This window comes from Bison bison, unplaced genomic scaffold (assembly GCF_000754665.1).
Source record: "Bison bison bison isolate TAMUID 2011002044 unplaced genomic scaffold, Bison_UMD1.0 scf7180017864280, whole genome shotgun sequence".
In the NCBI taxonomy this organism is placed as follows: Eukaryota; Metazoa; Chordata; class Mammalia; order Artiodactyla; family Bovidae; genus Bison; species Bison bison.
Window position 1 is genome coordinate 2,642,291 of NW_011494852.1, and position 20,050 is coordinate 2,662,340.

Consider the following 20,050-nt stretch of genomic DNA (forward strand, 5'->3'; position numbering starts at 1 on the left):
GACTCAGGACAGGTTACAAAGGGTCTGGAAATGGTGTGGGCCACAGCGGAGATCAAGAGGACCGCGAGCGGCGCCACGCCAGCCCACAGTATCCTTACATTCCGAGGCCCTGGCCTCTCCCTGGATCTCCTCTCAGGCCTGGGGGAACGACAGCGACAGACCAGGCCAAGCGGCACTGCTAGGACTGCCGAGGGAGCGAAGGAGCCCTGAGCCACCGGCCGCCAGGCGAATCTCGCGAGACCTCGGCCTCCCCGTCCAGCATGCCCCGCGCCGCCGCCGCTGCAGCCGCCGCCGCCGCCGCGCCGCGGCTTGAGGGCGGGAGGCTGGGGGAGGGTAGCGGAGCCGGCGCTGCCGCCATGTTGGGTCTGAGGCGGCTGCTGTAGGCGCCGACGGAGCAAGTGGGCAAGCAGAACGGCCACAGCGGCGTGGGATCTGCCTCTCTGCGAGCGGCCGGGAGCGGCGGCGGCGGCGGCGCCATGAGCGGGGGCACCCCTTACATCGGCAGCAAGATCAGCCTTATCTCCAAGGCGGAGATCCGCTACGAGGGCATCCTCTACACTATCGACACCGAGAACTCTACCGTAGCTCTCGCCAAAGGTATGCCGGGGCGGGCCTCGGGGTCGAAGCCGGGCCGAGCGTTCGGGGCTGCGCCGAGCTCTCGGCTCGCGACCTCCTCGCTCCCTCCCCGCTCCACCGTCCTCCTTGGGGTGCCCGCTCCCCTCCCTCCGTCCGGGCCCCGGCGTCGCGGGCCGGGCCGGGCCGAGCCGCGGCCTCCCCGGGGCTCTCAGGGTTCCGCCTTCGATCCGGTGACTAAGGACCCCGGCCGGGCCGGGCGGGGCAGCCCTGAAGTCCGAGAACGGGCCGAAGAACACGGAGATACGCGTCTTCCAACTCCGAAATTCGGTGGTTCTGTCTTCTTAACCACCAAACAAAGCCTGAGTATTCAAAGAATTTTTCCGCCCAGCCTGAGTTTAAAGCGCTGATTTGCTGATTTTCCAGCACCCATTTTCTCGCGTTTTTAATTTCAATTCGTTGCATATTCCTCAGGTGAACTTTAAGTAATGTGCCCAAAGTTTGGGTTTCTCCTGCGACGCAGACGGCCTCGAAATGCCATTGGTACCTGGAGCAGATCACATCCCACTTGTCTCCTGTGTGGTATTTACCTGTTAAACCGGAATCCTTCACCAAACCTGTTGTGCAACTATCTCTTTCAAATGTTTGCTGCTCTCCTTTCGGCCTTGTTTTTGGAAATCCGGTGGGAATAAGGGTGCCAGCTTTTTCCGGGTCCCTTGTTCCCAGGGCAGATCTAAGTGGTCAGTGGGCGCTGACCGACCCCGGTGGAGGCACTCTGGGTCCGAGAGTTCTGGGGTCGGGGAGGAAGGTGTCCACCCCAAAGTACGTACCATCGCCCAGTCTTGTGGGTTTTGTTTCCGTTCACAAGTCTGGGTTTTTGTTCCGCCAGGAAACCAGGAAGAAAATAAACTTTAGCTCCTGATCTTAAACCTCACAAGTTTTGGGAACATATAGGAGAGGGAAGCAAGATAACTAAGGTCATTTTCGCAGCACATCTGGGAGAGTTATAGAAAGAATAGCATGGTAAGGAGAGAAGTCCGGCGATAGGAAGAAAATTTTCTAAATCTATTTTTAAGAAACAGATTAGTCTTTGACCGATAGGAGAGTCATTTCGCGGTATCACGCAAGTATTTAAAGATACTTTTTGGATTACCTGGTACATCCTTTTTAAAACACTCTTGTTGGGACAAATTTTCTATCTAGGTAGGGAGTCTTTAAATTATTTTCTCTTAATTTTCTTTTCTTTCCTCTCCCACCCGTCCCTCCACCCACCCGCATGCATATTTAGCTGTATAATTTTTATGGTTTTGTGGAATTGTGAAAAGGGCCCTCTAAAGTTTTTGATGAGAGCCACATATAAGCTGAAAATAGTATTTCTCATTAAAGTGATTTAATAGTTTTTTTTTTTTTTTTTAAAGCATTGTTTGGCCCAATCTGACTTTTAAGATTTCTTGCCAGGTTAGTGACTTATCAGTGAGTTGACTGTGGTACCTTTACTTCTTACAAAGAAAATAACCTAAGCATTTTTAAGATTTCTAATGTATTCGTCTTTTTAAAAACAAAAACCCATAAATACATTCTTTTGTGCAAGAACCTAAAAACATCTATATAGCAATGAAAAGGTTTTTTTAATCATTGATTTAATTTATGTCTGTTCTCATGGCTTTGATATGTAATCCCACGTACGTAATATATTCTTTTTTTTTTAAAGAAATTTGAGTTGTTGATATAACAGAGGCTTGGGAATTGTGTTTGCAAAAATTGGAGTTACCAAATGTGGATATTATTCTACTTGGCAGTTTCTAATCTAAAACTGCTTTGTAACTGTGCAGTCAACAACCAGGCACTTATTTCAGATTTCAGAATTAGAAGTGGGATGTTTGGTGTTAAGATTTTAGAATTTATGTTATTTGCTGAGTAATTTGATATCTGAAATTCCACCTTTTTCAAAATTTGGATGAAGAGTCTACCCAACGAAACCAAAAGTATATTCATGGATTTTAGACTACAGTGTGTCTAGAATACAGTATGTATTTGGATTTAGAGATCCTTGCTAACTCTTTTTAAACTATGAATTGAGTTATCTCTAACATTCTTAGAATTCTATTTAGGACGTTAATCCTTTTCCCCTTTAGAGAGAGGTGTTTTTTTTTTCCCCTCAGTGTGAAATATAACCACACATGTTGTAAAGATATGTGGATAAAAATGAAATATTTTTAAACAAAGGTTCTTGTAACTACCACCCAGGGAAAGACTGGCTTTGCCAACATCCCACAAGCCTCCCACTCCTGCATCTTCCCATCAACAACTGCTGCCTTCTTAAGCTAGATATAAATGTTATTCTGACATTGATCGTTTTATCACTTAAGTTACATCTCTGAATGATAAGAGTTTTGTCCCTGTTTGAACTTTATATAAATGGAATCATGTTGCATATATTTATTTTGACTTTTGTTGTGACAAAGGATTCCGTCATGCATGTAACTTGTTTATTTCTCCAGTTGCTTTGGATATTCTGAAGCTATTCACCTTGTTTACAGTTTTGGGCAATTATGAACAGTAACTTTGTGTTTGAGTTTACTGATACATGTTTATATAAATTTCTTTATGCTCTGTACTTTGAATTGCTCTGTACTTTGAATTGCAGGATCCTGGGGAGTATGTCTTTATTAGAGCATGAAAAACTGCTTTCCAAAGTAGTTGTTTACTAATTTTTATTTCAGTTATTAGTAAAGTATATGAGAGTTATAGTTGTTCCACATCTCTCACCAACAGTAATACTTGAAACTGCCACTTTCATCAGGTGTTTTAGTTCTGTCCAATCTGGTGGGTATGTATTTGTATGTGGTTTTAACCTTCCTGATTACTAGTGAGGTAAACACCTTTTCATATCTTGGTCATTTGGATTTCATCTTCCATGAAGTGCCTTAGAAATTTTTTGCCCATTTTCCTGTTGAAATGCGTGCTGCTGTTGTTGTTTTTCTTGAGTTCAGTATCAGAATATGAATCCTTTGCTGGATATATCTGTTGCAAGTATCTTTTCTCATTTAATGGTTTCTTTTGGTGTATAGAAGTTCTTCCTTCTATTGTAAATATGTTACCACTCTTTTCCATTGTGACTAATGTTTCTTGTCCTTTTTTTTTTTTTTTTCTTTCAAAGGAGCTTTTCCCTACCCAAGGATCATGGACTTTCTTTGATTATCTTATCAAAACTTTTCTGTTTTGCCTTTTCACATTTAGGCCTATGATGCCCCTGTAATTGATTTTGTGTATGTTGTGAGGTATTTAAATCTTTACATTTAGTAAGGAAGTCACTTGGCTTATATGGTCCAGATTATAATTTGGTTTCTTTACTTGGATATTACTTACAATTTAAATCCATCTGCAATTATAAAATACTCTTGATATTTTGGGCTAGCTCTGTTTGATGTAGTATATAATTAGGATGACCATATGGCCTGTTTTGCCCTGGTGGAAAGTCCTTGTTTGTGCCTGTTATTTTGGCGAAATTGTTAAAACATCCTTTTTCTCTCTTGAAAATCTTGCAGTTTGGATAATAAATTGTATGGTCCCACTGTATGTAGTCAAAAGCCCAGTGCCAGAGATACTGTCAAATAGGTGTTATCTTTTATTTTCTGCTAGAGATTTCACAGACTAGCTTTAGTTCTATAAAAGTGAAATTGAGGTAAGTTTGATGAACTTTGATACATTGAAATCTTGTAAATCAATGTCAGGAAGTTTTAAGGGCAAGTAAGGAAAAATTTAATGTCAGTATAAGTATGTTAATAGATGATCTGGATTGTTGTTTGTTTCTTGAGGTCTTTATCATGGGTCTGAGTTTTTTTTCTTCTAGTACTGATCATGACCTACATGTAATCATCTTTGTTTATTTGCATGTATTTATTGTCTAAGCCCCTGGGATGAACAGATATTTATTAAATGAAGAATAAATGAAAATTATTTAGCATTTTAGTTTATTAATCTTATAGAAGTCTCTTGGGGATATCTCTAAGTGTTTGCAGTTGTATCGCTTTAAAATTAAAATACATAAAGTATGTTCCCTCCACCAACAGTAAGAAATTTTGGAGAATGGGAATATAAGAGAATAAAATCTTTTTTTTTTTTTTTTTGGCCTGTGCTGGGTCTTTCTGTGCACGGGCTTTCTCTAGTTGCTGTGAACAGTACTGCATGGGCTTCTCATTGCAGTAGGTTCTCTTGTTTCAGACAACAGGCTCTAGGTGCATTGGCTTCAGTAGGTGCAGCTCACAGGCTCCAGAGCACAGGCTCAGTAGTTGTGGCATATGGGCTTGGTTGCTCTGTGACATGTAGAATCTTCCCAAACCAGGCAGATTCTTATCCACTGTACCACCAGAGAAGTCCAGGATAAAATCTTAAGACATGCATGATATAAATGACATTGTTGGGCATACAGAGTTTTTCACCTTATGGCTCAAGCTTAATTATAATTTTCATTTAAAATTTAAAGAAGAATCAATTCAGAATGTTTGAGGGAGCTGCAAAGTGATGATGTGCATCAGTAGTTTGTAGGATACTTCCAATTGTATATGTACTTGTATTTGTGAATATGACACCCAAACACATAATAGATCCTGGATACCAAGAGATTCCCCACAGAATGGAAACTTTGTAAAGGCAAGGGTTCTGTCTCATTCATTGCTCTGTCCTCAGCAGCTGGAATAGTGCCAGGCACAGAGCAGACCCTTGGTAAATATTTGAATAAATGAAAGGAAACATAGCTTTTGAAGGTTTCTCATTGTGGGAATCTCAAAGTTGGAGGAAACTTACATATCCTATAAGCATTATATATGTGGATTTTAAAAGTATTTAAGTAAAATAGACTCATTTCAGTTCAGTCACTCAGTCGTGACTCTGCGACCCCATGGACTGCAGTATGCCAGTTACCTGTCCATCACCAGCTCCTGGTGCTTGCTCAGACTAATGTCCATTAAGTTGGTGATGCCATCCAACTGTCTCATCCTCTGTCGTCCCCTTCTCCTGCCTTCAATCTTTCCCAGAGTAAGGGTCTTTTCCAGTGAGTCAGTTCTTTGCATCAGGTGGCCAAAATAGACTAAATAGACAAAAGTGAGTAAAATTCTTATCTAACATGCATTTAGTTAACTGTACCTGGTTAATAAACCCTTAAAATGAAAATCATGTTGCCATTGAATTAGGAAAAGAGACTTTGTGAGGAAGAATGATTATATAAGCCAGCTGCTTTTAAAACAAACAGTTTGTTCTTAAAGAATCAAGTGATTGGTGGAGGAATATAAAAGTGGGTAAGTTGGTGGGTAAGTGGGTAATGGATTATATTGCCCATTGGCGTAGCTTACTCACCTCTTGATTGTTAATTATCCACATAGTCATAAACTCCAGAGAGAGTGGGAGAGCTTGTGTTGGATGAAATGCCTGTGAAGTGCTTTATTGATTTCTTGCCTTCTCTCTGATTTGGGGATCTGAATCTAGCAATTCACAAAATCACTACTTAGGAACAGCAAAGGTCTAGTGAAACTTAATGCTGCAGTTTCTTTTGGTTGCCCTATTTAGTGAGATTGCCAGAACTTGGAGCCTTGGAAACAGTTTGTTGTTGTTGCATAGTCCTCAGAAGTTCTTGGTAATTCTGAGAGTCTCAGGTCAGGTGCCAGAAACTAACTGTACATTTTCCAGTAGAGTAAGAAAAGCCATGGCTTTCTTTCTTTCTTTCTTTTTTTTATATTTATTTCTTTTGTTTGGTTGCACCAGGATCTTCAGTCTTCTTTGCAGTCTGTGGGGTCTTTAGTTGTGGCATGTGGGATCTAGTTCCCTAACCAGGAGTCAAACCCAGGCCCCCTGCATTGGGCGCTCAGGGAAACCAGTGGACCATCAGGAATGTCCCAAGACATGACTATCTGAATTGGAAGTAAAGAAAACAATATAAAGCCTGAGGAAAATAATAGTAGAAGAAGAGAAATAGTAAGAGTAAAGGGATCTTACCTGTGTGACACATAGCAAGAGTTTTGTATTTAACTCAGTGCCGAAGTAGTAATAGCAGTAACTGTAGATGGTTTAGCTTGAATTTATTACTCCATGATAGAAGGTGCTCTCTATAGGAGCAATTTACCTTTTATTTTCTCTGTGATACTTTAAAGTAGTACTTCAGTTAGCTATTTTAAAAACTGTATATCAATGAAGTAAAATTTTTAATGGATCAAGTGTGAGGTAGTCTGTGAAGTATTTTACTCACAAAGATTTATTCTCGTGTTGTGGAGTGTTTGTTTTTGGAAGCAAATGTGACCTAAAAGGCCAGTTGGAAAACTTAGTAGTGTCCTTGGACAAGTAATTTAATCTCAGCTTTAACTTCATATTTTAAGTAAGGATAGTAACGTGCATCTTTCAGAGTCATTCTCAGAATTAAATGAGATAATACCAGAAGTATTATAATAACTAGTTTGTTACAGTGCTTACTAGAGTAGCTTTCTCATTGTTATTTCCAACCACTATCTCCATCTTTGTCTAGGTAACCCATCTCCCGGAGAAGGCAATGGCAACCCACTCCAGTACTGTTGCCTGGAAAATCCCATGGACGGAGGAGCCTGGTGGGCTGCAGTCCATGGGGTCGCTAGGAGTTGGACACGACTGAGCGACTTCACTTTCACTTTTCACTTTCATGCATTGGAGAAGGAAATGGCAACCCACTCCTGTGTTCTTGCCTGGGGAATCCCAGGGACGGGGGAGCCTCGTGGGCTGCCGTCTGGGGTCGCACAGAGTTGGACACGACTGAAGCGACTTAGCAGCAGCAGTAGCAGCAGCAACCTATCTCCATCAGTCATTCAGATCTACTGTAGCCTACAGTCTGTTGATCTTACTACCTTTCATTGACCCACACTCTCCTTATAACTTTACCCCCTGTTTTAATTCCATGAGGAGTTGTTACAGTCAGAACAGAGCTTATACTGTCAACCCTCTTCCCCCTCCCACTTTCTGTACAAACCTCACAGCCCTAATTATATCAGCACAGACATGCTGGCCAGTTTCACTGTACATTTATGTTCACTAAGCCCAGAAGTCATGGTTACTTCCCATATATTGTATGTCCTTAGTCCATTCATTCCGGTTTTGTACATGACCATTCCATTCCTTGTTTTCCTCAGACTTCTATCATCTCTTCCCCCATCTTCACTTTCAGCCTGTGAACCTTGCTTCTTCTTTATTTGAGAAGAGAATAGCAAACAAGAGAATTTTGCTCAACTCATCCCACATGTGCCCAGTAACCTGCATCTGTCCCAAACCTCTCCTTTTCTTTGTTTAGATAAACTGTTCTCTCCTAAGGTCACCCATGCATTTGTGCAGTAGGTTTCATCCCCTCTTCATGATTCAAGGACATTGCTCCAACAGCCTCTCCTGCATATTTAGTTTCTCCTTCTCTACCAGACCTTTCCTGTCTACTCACAGATACGCTGTTATTTCACCCATCTTAAAAACAGCAGCAGCAACAACAACAAAAACACTGCTATTCTTAACGCAGTTACTCTTTTCTATCTACTGCCCCCTCTCTCTCCTTCGCTTTACACCAAAACTCCTTGAAGAAGTTGTCTATATCGAGGTTGCCAGAGATTTCCATGTTGCCAAATTCAGTGGCTGGTCCTTATCCTCAGTCTACTTGACTGATCAGCAATATACTGCTCAGTCAATCTCGTCTGCTTCTAACGGTTTTTTCACTTGATGTGATCCTAGTTTTCTCTTAGACCTCACTGTCTCCTTTGTGATTCTTCAACTCCTAATCCTCCCATTGTTGGAGGGTGCCAAGGCTTAGTTCACATCTTCACTCTCTTATTCTCTTTCTCTTTTTTCTTTTGTGTTGTTTACAGATTATTTCCTTGTTTTATCATGTGCACTCTCCTCTTGATTTCATTCTGAATTTCATGACTTCAGATGCTGTCTGTAGATTATTGTCTCCATCCTGCACCCCTCCTGCAGACTCCTAATTTGTGTATCCATCGACTTCGTTAATATTTCCACCTGGAAGGATGTCTGCTAGGCACCTCCCGTTCAATATGTCCCAAACCTATTTCTTCATCTAGTCCTTTCCTTCTAATTGAACGACAATTTATTGTTTTAGTTGGTTAAGATAAAAAGATCTTTGAGTTATCCTTAAATTTCTCTCACGTACTGTGATTCTGATCTTGTCAACTAATTCCAAGATACATGCAGAATTTTACTTCTTACCACCTCTGCTACTTTACTACTTTGCATTATCTCTGTCCAGTCTATTCAGAGACATTCAGGGGTTCCTGTTTCTTGTTTACCATGTTGACTTCTTAGTTGGTTCTTTTCCCCTCAGTTTTGCATAAGTGCATCTTTGTCATTAAAAAAAAAGGTGGGATGTGTGGGTGGCAAATTTTCTTAGTGAATCTATGTTGTTCTTGATTGCTTGATGACTGGCTATATTATTATGAATTCAGATTGTTTTTTCATATGGACATTTTAAATTATTGGATTATTGTATTCTAACATTCTGGTGTTGCTGATACCAATTTGATTCTCACTTTTCTCTCTGGAAGTTCTTGGAGTTTCGAAATGTTGCCACACTGGAGTGTTTTTCCTGAGTGGTTTCACTGGGCCTTGTAAATCTGAAGACTCAAGTTTCTTTAACCTAGTAAATTTGCTGTCTTTGTCCAACTCTCAGATTAGTTTCTCTTTCACTCCTGTGTTTTTTGTTTTATTTTTTAACTCCTATTGGATAAAGTTATTTTTAATTAATTAATTTGCTTTTAAAAATATTTTTATATCTCTGTTGGTTATATCTTTGGGAGAGTAAAATACAAAACCAACCATAAGGAAGAATACCCAACAAAGCAGCTTAGAGGGTTGAGGCTAAATTTAGACTGCAAATTGGACATGCTTTTCCTTTTTCTTCCTGTTTATAAGTCTTAACTCAAACTACATGAGAAGGCATTTTTTTAAAACACATAAACCCGTAAAAGAGAAAGTAGAATTGGAAAGGGGACAACAGCAACAAAATTTTGAAGGGTGAAAAAAAAGTTTTTGTCTTTTGAGTTTAAATGTCTTAGCAGAATTTAGCTGTAGACTAAGGAGGCAGTGGGTAAAGCCAAGAAGTGAACCCAAACTCCTAAAAGTCTCAGGAATTGGCATCATCATATGCAGTGAAAACAAGGACTATAGTAATTGGGTGAAGATAGAGGTCAGAACTGGAAGATTAACTTGAAATTTGTTTCAACAGTGGTCAGATTTCCAAAGCCTCTTTTGCATTTCCCACATCTGGATGAATAGCTACTTTTCTTCGATCCTGGTACTCTGGTGAGGTTAAACTAGAGATTATGGAGAAACCTCAGCACATTTAGGAGCAGAGGTACCTACCACACCAAAGACATCATGGAGCACAGGGAGCATAAGGGAAGCTTGCACATGCCTGGGGCTTATTACATCCATTCAGGAGAATTGCTGAGTACCTTTTACGACTACATGTTAAACACTGTGCTATGTGCTAGGAAACCAAAGAGCCAGAGACAGGGTTCTTGAGGACCCAGCAGCTAAGGTAGGGCCTGACAGATAGTCACAGTTAGCCACAGGAAGAGGATGTCTAGGAAAAAGTCTCCAGTCCTAGGTCATGGGGAGTTTTGCAGTCTGTTGGGAAAGTGAACCAAAGTCACAAAGGAAAGAGAACCAACAGCTCTGGAAGGTCCCAGTGAAAATGTGTCAAATAACAGACTCCAGCCCCTCCCTCCCCTTTTATTTTTCTTCCCCTGCTACATTTATCTTAGTTTATTCAGTTTGTAATTTGAATAGCACAATAACAAGTCTGAGTTTTCTTGGTGGGTTGTAAAGTGAAAGTGAAAGTCGCTCAGGCGTGTCCAACTCTCTTTGACCCCATGGACTCTGCAGTCCATGGAATTCTCCAGGCCAGAATACTGGAGTGAGTAGCTGTTCCCTCCTCCAGGGAATCTTCCCAACCCAGGGATCAAACCCATGTCTCCTACATAGCAGGTGGATTCTTTACCAACTGAGCTATCAGGTGGATTGTAAGGATCCCTGGAAAGTTTTTAGCCAATGAAGTGATTTGTCAGAGTCCAGCTGTAGGATGTTTATGCTGACAGCATTGTGCAAAAATTGTGAGTGAGGGACAATTTGAGCTGACAGTATTGAATGATAGTACCTATAATGATTCCTATCCACCAAAATTAGGAAAGGAACAAGAGGGAATCACATTTATCCTTCTAGATGCTACTTGAGCATCCTCACCCCTTCAAAGCCTTCCCCAGTTACCCTAGTCAGAAACTATATTGCATCTTCTGTATTTGCAGTTTATCTTCTGTTTTCTTTTTGTGCTTAGCAGACTTTTCTTATTTTTCACTATAGACTATTTTTCAACATCTTTCCCTCCTTATGTCCTTTGTGCTTAACAAATTAACTGTTGATAATATGAAGGATTATTATTTCTGAAGTCTCCGTCAGAAAATGTGTGGTTGAACTTGACGTTTTACAGGAAAGGACACTATGATAAATGAAGATGGTATGTATTGACATTTTATTCTCTCAGATTAGTATTAATAAGTAATAAGTATTAACAATAAGTATTTACTTTTGCTGTCCTATGCTTTACAGAACTGTTTCAGGATCTCTCCTGTTGCCATTTCAAAAAAGTCCTATTGTTGTGTTTTGCATTACCGCTGCTGCTGTTTTGTATCACCATCTAAATTATCAAAGTGCCTTTTGGTTTTATAATTCTTTCTTCTTGGCACTCTTTCTAAATTCTTAGGCTAGTCATTATTTTCTTGTACTCAATCTGAAATGCTAATGGTTGAACAAAGAAAGGTATGTCTTGAGTAAATCTGCACATATTAATAATCCACTGGGAGGAAGCAAGTGAAGTTGCAGGGTCTCAAATCTATAATCATGGAAGGTGACATTGGACTGAAAGAAATGTAGAAGTCTTTCTTCCCCCAAAACTATGAGGAAGAGGGGAGAAAATGAGTGAAGATATGAAATGTATTAATGAAAAGGACGAGATTATTTGGAGTCATTTTAGTCAAAGAGGAGTTTACTTTCACTTTTAGAATTAAGTGATAAAGGAGTTGGTTTTAAGAATATGTTTGAAAAGGTGAGAGGAAAGTTATGTGGGCCATGAAGTCTGTTATCTTAGAGTCACCAGTGACTGGCATGTGACCCTGAGGAGATTGAGAATACTGCAGAGAGGTCAATAGTAAAGTCACTGTTGGGGAGGACAGGTCTGAAGTACGTACAGGAAAGGATTACAGAGGCTGGAGACAGATGGTTTTATTTAGCGCAGTATTAGACCCTAACAGAAAGTAGTGTGGATACGGGTGAAGAATGGACCAAAGCAGAGAGTACAAGGTGTGCCAAAAGTGGAGGTTTGCAGTTACAAGCTGTGACGTGATTTCAAAGAGCAGCCCTGTGAAATCTTATATTTTAAATCTCCCCCCCCAAAAAAAAAAATAAATAAATAAATAAATCTCCCCACCCAAGTTAAAAAAAAACAAACCCGGAGCCCACTTACCACTATCCTGCTCTCAGGGTCTGTGGGTACTGTGTTGTAGAAGAGATAGTTTGATAAATGAAGATCTTTTAATATTTAATTAAACCTTGTGTTAAACCCTTATATAACAGCTTATTCCAAATATGTGGTATCTCAAATAGTTTCAGCAAGAGTTTGTATAGCATACTGGCTATGCACTAAGAACTGTACTTAAAGATAAATGTAAGGAAAATAGAAATACCAAGTGGAGCTTTTTGTTTGTTTGTTTTTAAATTTATTTATTTTACCTTAGCTGTTGTGATGGGTCTTTGTTGTTACACATGGACTTTCTCTAGTTGCGATGAGCAGAGGCTGTTCTCTTGTGGAGCATGGACTCTGAGCATATGGGCTTAGTTGCTCCATGGCATGTGGCATCTTCCCGGATCAGGGATTGAACTGGTGTCCCTTGCATTGTAAGGCAGATTCATAACCACTGGACCACCAGGGAAGCCCCCAAATGTAGCTCTTCAGCACTTTCCCCCAACCCCATTTGATGCTTATATGCTGGGGTTTTTTTTTTAATCCATGTGCTATGCTTTCTGTTTTCCCATCCTGTTGATGTCCAGCTGTTATTTCTTTTTGCTGTAAATAGTCATTTTCCCATTTTATTCTAAGTAGGTTTATTGTGTGGTTTAATTCAGTTCCTTTGGTATTAAACAGTGCTTAGTAATTTTGGAAATAGCTTACTTAATAGCTTTTTCCACTCTGAAATTTATTCAAGAAATATTCAGATGTCAGCACTATTTAAGGCACTGTGTTAGCTACTTGTGTTAATTGCAAGGATACAAATCTTTGTCCTGAAGATCTTTTGATTTTAAAAGAGGTCACTATATACAGTGGTAGAATGCTGTATGATTTTTAAAGGAAGAATATGTTACCAACACCTGGGAATTACTGGTAGAGTTGTGTGATGGCTAGTGTTAGGTCACTTTGCCTGGGCCACTGTGAGCTTAGTTGTGCAGGCATTCTGACTTTTTGCGACCCCATGGACTGTAGCCCGCCAGGCTCCTCTGTCCATGGGGATTCTCCAGGCAAGAATACTAGAGTGGGTTGCCATGCCCTCCTCCAGGGAATCTTCCCAACCCAGGGATCGAACCCAGGTCTCCTGCATTGTGGATGGATTCTTTACCCTCTGAGCCATAAGGGAAGCCCACTCGTAGCCAGGCCACAGTGCCCAGATATTTAGTCATATATTCTGGATGTTTCTGAAGGTTTTTTTTTTTTTAACCAGATTAATATTTAAATTATTGTACTTTAAGTAAAGCATCTTTGCTCCCCCATGATGTGGGATGTGGGTGGGCCTCATCCAGTCAGGTTGAAGGTCCTAATAGAACAAAGACTGACCTCCTCTGAGCCAGGAGGAAAGAATTCTACCAGCAAACCACCTTTGGACTCAAACTGCAACTCTTCTCCAGGTCTCCAGCCTGCTGGCCTAATCTGCACATTTTGGATTTTCATGGGAGCCAATTTCTTAAATCTCTCTGTGTCTATATATGTGCATTCTGTTGGTTCTGTTTCTCTGCAGAACTATGATGAATATAAGTAGTATCTAAGCTGAAATTTAGGATAGGTCACGTGTGGAGAGGCACTTTGGTGGAGGACAGAAAACTTGGTCTGTATATGGAGAATGATGAGCTTGGTTTGAACTCACATTCAGATAAGTGATTGGGACCAGGTCTTGTAATTGATACTTGAGAGGAGTTTTACTTTTAAGACTACTTCATAAATGTTATTATGGATTTCCATTTGAACTTAGTTTCCCAACTTACTTTTGGACATTTCTTGAATAATCAGCCTTTTGTTTATTGCTCTCACATTTTAGTATTCAGGAGACTTGTTTTTCTTATTTATCAATCAGTATCAGAGCCTAATTTATAATTTTTAGTTTGTGTCCAAAAGTTAAGGCTTTTGGGAAATATTAGTGTTATTTTGATGGTGCCAACTACATTTAACTATGGGTATATTTATCATATTTAAACTTAACAAAGCTTTGGTATTTTATAATGGAGATACTGTATTGGGAATTTGGTCACTACAGCTCTTCCCTCTTGTTGTGTACTTTGACTATATGTGTGGGTATTAAGGGTCTTCCCCTGGTGGCCAAGAGGTAAAGAACCTGCCTACTAATGCAGGAGAAGTGAGTTCTAACTTTGCGTCGGGAAGATCCCCTGGAAAAGGAAAATGGCAACCCATTCTAGAATTCTTGCCTAGGAAATCCCGTGGACAGAGGAGCCTGGCCGGCTGCAGTCCATGGGGACACAGTTCAGCGACTGAGTATGCACATATGTGGGTAATTAATACACTGTGAACCAAGTTTAACATTAGTGTATGTTTGAGTTTGCCATGATCTAAAGATAGAGTGGCTCAGATGGTAAAGAGTCTGCCTACAACACGGGAGACCTGGGTTCGATCCCTGGGTCAGGAAGATCCCCTGGAGAAGGAAATGGCTACCTATTCCTGGAAAACCCACGGATGGAGGAGCCTGGTAGGCTACAGTCCGTGGGGTCGCAAAGACACGACTGAGCAAATTCACTTCAGCTTCAGAGATAGAGATATTTTAGATAAATGATTTTGCCAGAACTTTGACCTTATTTCTTTTTTTATTAAAAAATAGTATCATGGGATGCATTTCTATTAATAAATCTTTGCTATTTGTAGCCAGAAGTAGGGAATTGATTATATTCTTTTAAGACTAATACAGGAAAAAATACTTTCCCTACTTCCCACTCTTTTGAAAGGTAGCCTAAAATGTGGACTTTTCTATTTTGGGAAATAAGAAAAACTAGAATACTTACTAAAGCAGTGTAACAATGTGAAGTTAAGAGTATAGAGGACAACTACTCCTAGTTTCAGCATTCTATTCCAACTATTTACTGTCATTTTGTGTTTTCTCTTACTGCTATATTTGTAGGGGGGTGTGTGTGTGTGTTTCATTTTTGGTTTTTGCCTCACCTCAAGGCATGTGGGACCTTAGTTCCTGGGAGACCTGGAATGGAACCTGTACCCCTGCAGTGGAAGTGCAGGACTGCCAGGGAAGTCACTATGTGTGTTATTGAAGTAAAATTCAAATAACATAAAATTAACCATCATAAAATGTATGATTTAATCCAGTCACAGTGTTGTGTAGCCATCAGTTCAGTTTAGTCACTCAGTTGTCCAACTCTTTGAGACCCAATGGACTGCAGCACACCAGGCCTCCCTGTCCATTTCCAACTCCCAGAGTTTACTCAAATTCATGTCCATTGAGTTAGTGATGCAATCCAACCATCTCATCCTCTGTCGTCCCCTTCTCTTCCTGCCTTCAATCTTTCCCAGCATCAGGGTCTTTTCCAGAAGACAAGTCAGCTCTTCTCATCAGGTGGCCAAAGTATTGGAGCTTCAACATCAGTTCTTCCAAAGAACATTCAGGGCCGATTTCCTTTAGGATTGAATAGTTTGATCTCCTTGCTGTCCAGGGGACTCTCAGGAGTCTTCTCCAACCCCATAGTTCAAAAGCATCAATTCTTTGGTGTTCAGCTTTCTTTGTGGTCCAACTCTCACATCCATACATGACTACTGGAGAAATAATACCTTTGACTAGATGGACCTTTGTTGGCAAAGTAATGTCTCTGCTTTTTAGTATGCTGACTAGGTTGGTCATAGCTTTTCTTCCCAGGAGCAAGCATCTTTTAATTGCGTGGCTGCAGTCACCATCTGCGGTGATTTTGGAGCCCGAGAAAATAGTCTGTCACTGTTTCCCCATCTATTTGCCATGAAGTGATGGGACCGGATTCCATAATCTTCATTTTTTGAATGTTGAGTTTTAAGCTAGCCTTTTCACTTTCCTCTTTTACTTTCATTAAGAGGCTCTTTAGTTCCTCTTCACTTTCTGCTGTAAGGGTGGTGTAATCTGTGTATCTGAGGTTATTGATATTTTTCCCTACAGTCTTGATTCCAGCTTGTGCTTCATCCAGTCCAGCGTTTCTCATGATGTACTCTGCATATAAGTTAAATAAACAAGGTAACAGTATACAACCTTAACATACTCCTTTCCTAATTTGGAACTGGCCCATTGTTTCATGTCCAGTTCTAACTGTTGCTTCTTGACCTGCATTCAGATTTCTCAGGAGGCAGGTCAGGTGGTCTGGTATTCCCATCTCTTTCAGAATTTTCCACAGTTTGTTGTGATCCACACAGTCAAAGGCTTTGGCATAGTCAATAAAGCAGAAGTAGATATTTTTCTGGAATTCTCTTGCTTTTTCTATGATCAACGGATGTTGGCCTTTTTCTCTGCCTTTTCTAAATCCATCTTGGACATCTGAAAGTTCATGGTTCACATACTGTTGAAGACTTGCTTGGAGAATTTTGAGCATTACTTTGCTAACATGGGAGATGAGTGCAATTATACTGTAGTTGAGCACTCTTTGACATTGCCTTTCTTTGGGATTGGAATGAAAACTGACCTTTTCCAGTCCTGTGGCCACTGCTGAGTTTTCCAAATTTGCTGGCATATTGAGTGCAGCACTTTCACAACATCATCTTTTAGGATTTGAAATAGCTCAGTTGGAATTCCATCACTCCCACTAGCTTTGTTCATAGGAATGCTTCCTAAGACCCACTTAATTTCACATTCCAGGATGTCTGGCTCTAGGTGAGTGATCACTCCATCTTGGTTATCTGGGTCATGAAGATCTTTTTTTGTATAGTTCTTCTGTGTTCTGCCCACAGTTTGAAGGACACTTACTTTAATTTCTCATTTCCCCTTCCCCAGCCCCTGGTGGCCACTAATGTGCTTTCTATTTCAGTGGATTTTCTGACTCCAGATAAATGGAATCATAATATGAGATCTTTGGTGATGGACTTCTTTTACTTAGTGTGTTTTTAAGATTCATCATATTGTATTGTATTTCAGAATTTAATTCCTTTTTATGGCTAAATAGTCTTCCATTATACCAGATACATTGGGGGCTTCCCTGGTTGCTCAGATGGTATAGAATGTGCCTGCAGTGCAGGAGAGCTGGGTTCAACCCCTGGGTCAGGTAGGTCCCCTGGAGAAGGAAATGGCACCCACTCCAGTATTCTTGCCTGGAGAACTCCATAGACAGAGGAGCCTGGTGGTCTACAGTCCATGGGGTCACAAAGTGTTGGACACGACTGAGCGACTAACACACTTTGTGTATTCTTGCCACTTCTTCTTAATATCTCTGTTCCTGTTAGATCCATACCATTTCTGTCCTTTATTGTGCCCATCTTTGCATTAAATGTTGCCTTGTTATCTCTTATTTTCTTGAAGAGATCTCTAGTGTTTTCCTCTATTTCTTTGCTGATTGCTGAGGAAGCCTTTCTTATCTCTCCTTGCTGTTCTTTTGAAATCTGTATTCAGATGGTTATATCTTTCCTTTTCTCCTTTGCCTTTCGCTTCTCTTTTCTAAGCTATTTGTAAGGCCTCTTCAGACAACCATTTTGCTTTTTTGCATTTCTTCTTTGTGGGGATGGTTTTGGTCACCGCCTCCTGTTGCTGCTGCTACTGCTAAGTCGCTTCAGTCGTGTCCAACTCTGTGCGACCCCATAGACTGCAGCCCACCAGGCTTCCCTGTCCCTGGGATTCTCCAGGCAAGAACACTGGAGTGGGTTGCCATTTCCTTCTCCAATGCATGAAAGTGAAAAGTGAAAGTGAAGTCGCTCAGTCGTGTCTGACTTGTAGCGACCCCATGGACTACAGCCTACCAGGCTCCTCCATCCATGGATTTTCCAGGCAAGAGTACTGGAGTGGGGTGCCATTGCCTTCTCCCACTGTGTGACAAACCTCCATCCATAATTCCTGGGTGATGCTCTGATATCACTCAGGAAATTCCAAGAGATTTAGGAGCTCTGTGTCAGAAACCAGGGTCAAAGACCAAACATTAGAACATAAGATGCCCTTAGTACATTTATCTTTTAAGAAAAAACAAATTTTGGAGCTCTGGTCAGAAGCTAGAGATGAGAACCTATTTATATGGGCTTCCTTGGTGGCTCAGATGGTAAAGCGCCTGTCTGCAATGTGGGAGACCCGGGTTTGATCCCTGGGTTGGGAAGATCCCCTGGAGAAAGAAATGGCAGCCCACTCCAGTAGTCTTGCCTGGAAAACCCCATGGACAGAGGAGCCTGGTAGGCTACAGTCCATGGAGTCACTAAGAGTGGGACACGACTGAGTGACTTCACTTTCACTCTGGTGGCTTAGATGGTTAAAAATCTGCCTGCAGTGCAGGAGACCCAGCTTCAGTCCCTGGCTTGGGAACGTCCCCTGGAGAAGAGAATGGCTACCCACTCCAGTATTCTTGCCTGGAGAATTCCATGGATAGAGGTTTGATCTCCTTGCAGTCCAAGGGACTTTCAGGAGTCTACTCCATGATAGCCAGCATCATCATGTTCAGTGGTGAAAGAGAAAACATTCCCCTAGGAACAGAAACAGGACAAGGTTGTCCACTTCCACCACTGTTACACAGCAATGTATTAGAAGGCCTAGCCAGCACAGTTAGTCAGAGGGACTATACTGTCATGAAGTATAGTCCCTTTGATGTACTGTTTGATTCAGTCTGCCAGTATTTTGTTGAGGATTTTTGTGTCTGTATTCTTAAGAGATTTTCATGTAGTTTTCTTACGGAAACTTTGTCTAACCTTGGTATCAAGATAATGCTGGCCTCATAGAATGTGTCAGGAAATATTCCTTTTTCTTCTGTTTTTTGGAGGAGTTTGAATAGGATTGATGTTAATTCTTAAAATGTTCAGTAAAATTCACCAGTGAAACTTGGTATCACCAGTGAAGTATGGTCCTGGTTCTTTGGAGGGTTTTGACTACCAGCCCAGTCTCTTGTTGGACTTGTTAAAGATCTGTTGAGATTTTCTGTTTCTTCTTGAGTCAGTTTTGGTTATTTGTATATTTTTGGAAATTTTTCTTTTTTGTCTAGATTATCTATTTTGTTGGCATACAATTGTTCATAGTATTCTCCTATAAGTTTTTTAGTCTGTGTAAGATTGGTAGTAATGTTCTTGCTTTCATTTGACTTTAGTTATTTACATTTCCCCATCTTTTTCCTTAGTCTAGACTAGAATCCCAGGGACGGGGGAGCCTGGTGGGCTGCCGTCTATGGGGTCACACAGAATCGGACACGACTGAAGCAGCTTAGCAGCAGCAGACTAGCTAAAGTTTTGTCTATTTTGTTGATCTTTTCAAAGAACCAACTTTTGGTTTTAATGATTCTGTGTCTCTGTTTGCTGTGTTGTTTATCTTGGGTTGAATTCAGTATTATTATTTCCTTCTGTCTGCTGGATTTGGGCTTAGTTTGCTCTTTTTCTGATTTCTTTCTTCTTTTTGTTCTCCTTTCTTTGAGTGCACTGGGTTTTAGTTGCAACACTCGGTTTCTTCCATCTTTAGTTGCAGCATGCAAACTCTTAGTTGTGGCCTGTGGGTTCTAGTTCCCTGACCAGGGATCAAACCTGGGCCCCCTGCATTGAGGGCACAGAGTCTTAGCCACTGGACCACAGGCAAATTCCTCTAGTTTCTTAATAGATGATTTGAGATTTTTAAAATATAGCATTTATAATTATAAATTTCTTTCTTGAGTATGGCATTCTTTATATCCCCTAATATTGGCAGGTGGTGTTTTCTTTTTCATTTGTCTTCAAGTTTTTTCTTTATTTTTTAATTGAAGGTTGATTGCTTTACAGAATTTTGTTGTTTTTTGTCAAACCTCAACATGAATCAGCCATACAAATTTTTTCTTAGTTTCCCTAATGGTATCTTTTTTGTCTTATTGGTTCTTTATGAGTCAGTTGTTTAATTTCCAAATACTTGTGATTTTCTAATTTCTCTTCTATTACTACTTTCTAGCCTTATTTCCATTTTAGTCAGAGAGGATACTTGATAAAATTCGATCCTTTTCATTTATTGAGAGTTGGTTTGGCCTA

General features: G+C 40.6%; 1 protein-coding gene across 6 annotated transcripts in view; it reads left to right on the forward strand.

Moving 5' to 3' along the window:
- The first annotated feature begins 277 nt into the window (after positions 1-277).
- The window catches only part of LSM14A (LSM14A, SCD6 homolog A (S. cerevisiae)), a 55,494-nt gene continuing 35,721 nt past the window's right edge, over positions 278-20,050 (forward strand). For 5 of the 6 annotated variants that reach the window (XR_826042.1, XM_010848948.1, XM_010848950.1 and 2 more), the window contains exon 1: positions 278-597. Coding sequence is in view for 5 of the 6 variants with exons in the window: in XM_010848948.1 (XP_010847250.1) it covers positions 477-597 (121 nt within the window). In the remaining variant the exon portion in view is untranslated. The remainder of the gene's footprint in view (positions 598-20,050) is intronic. The other variant, XM_010848949.1, reaches the window with a different exon arrangement.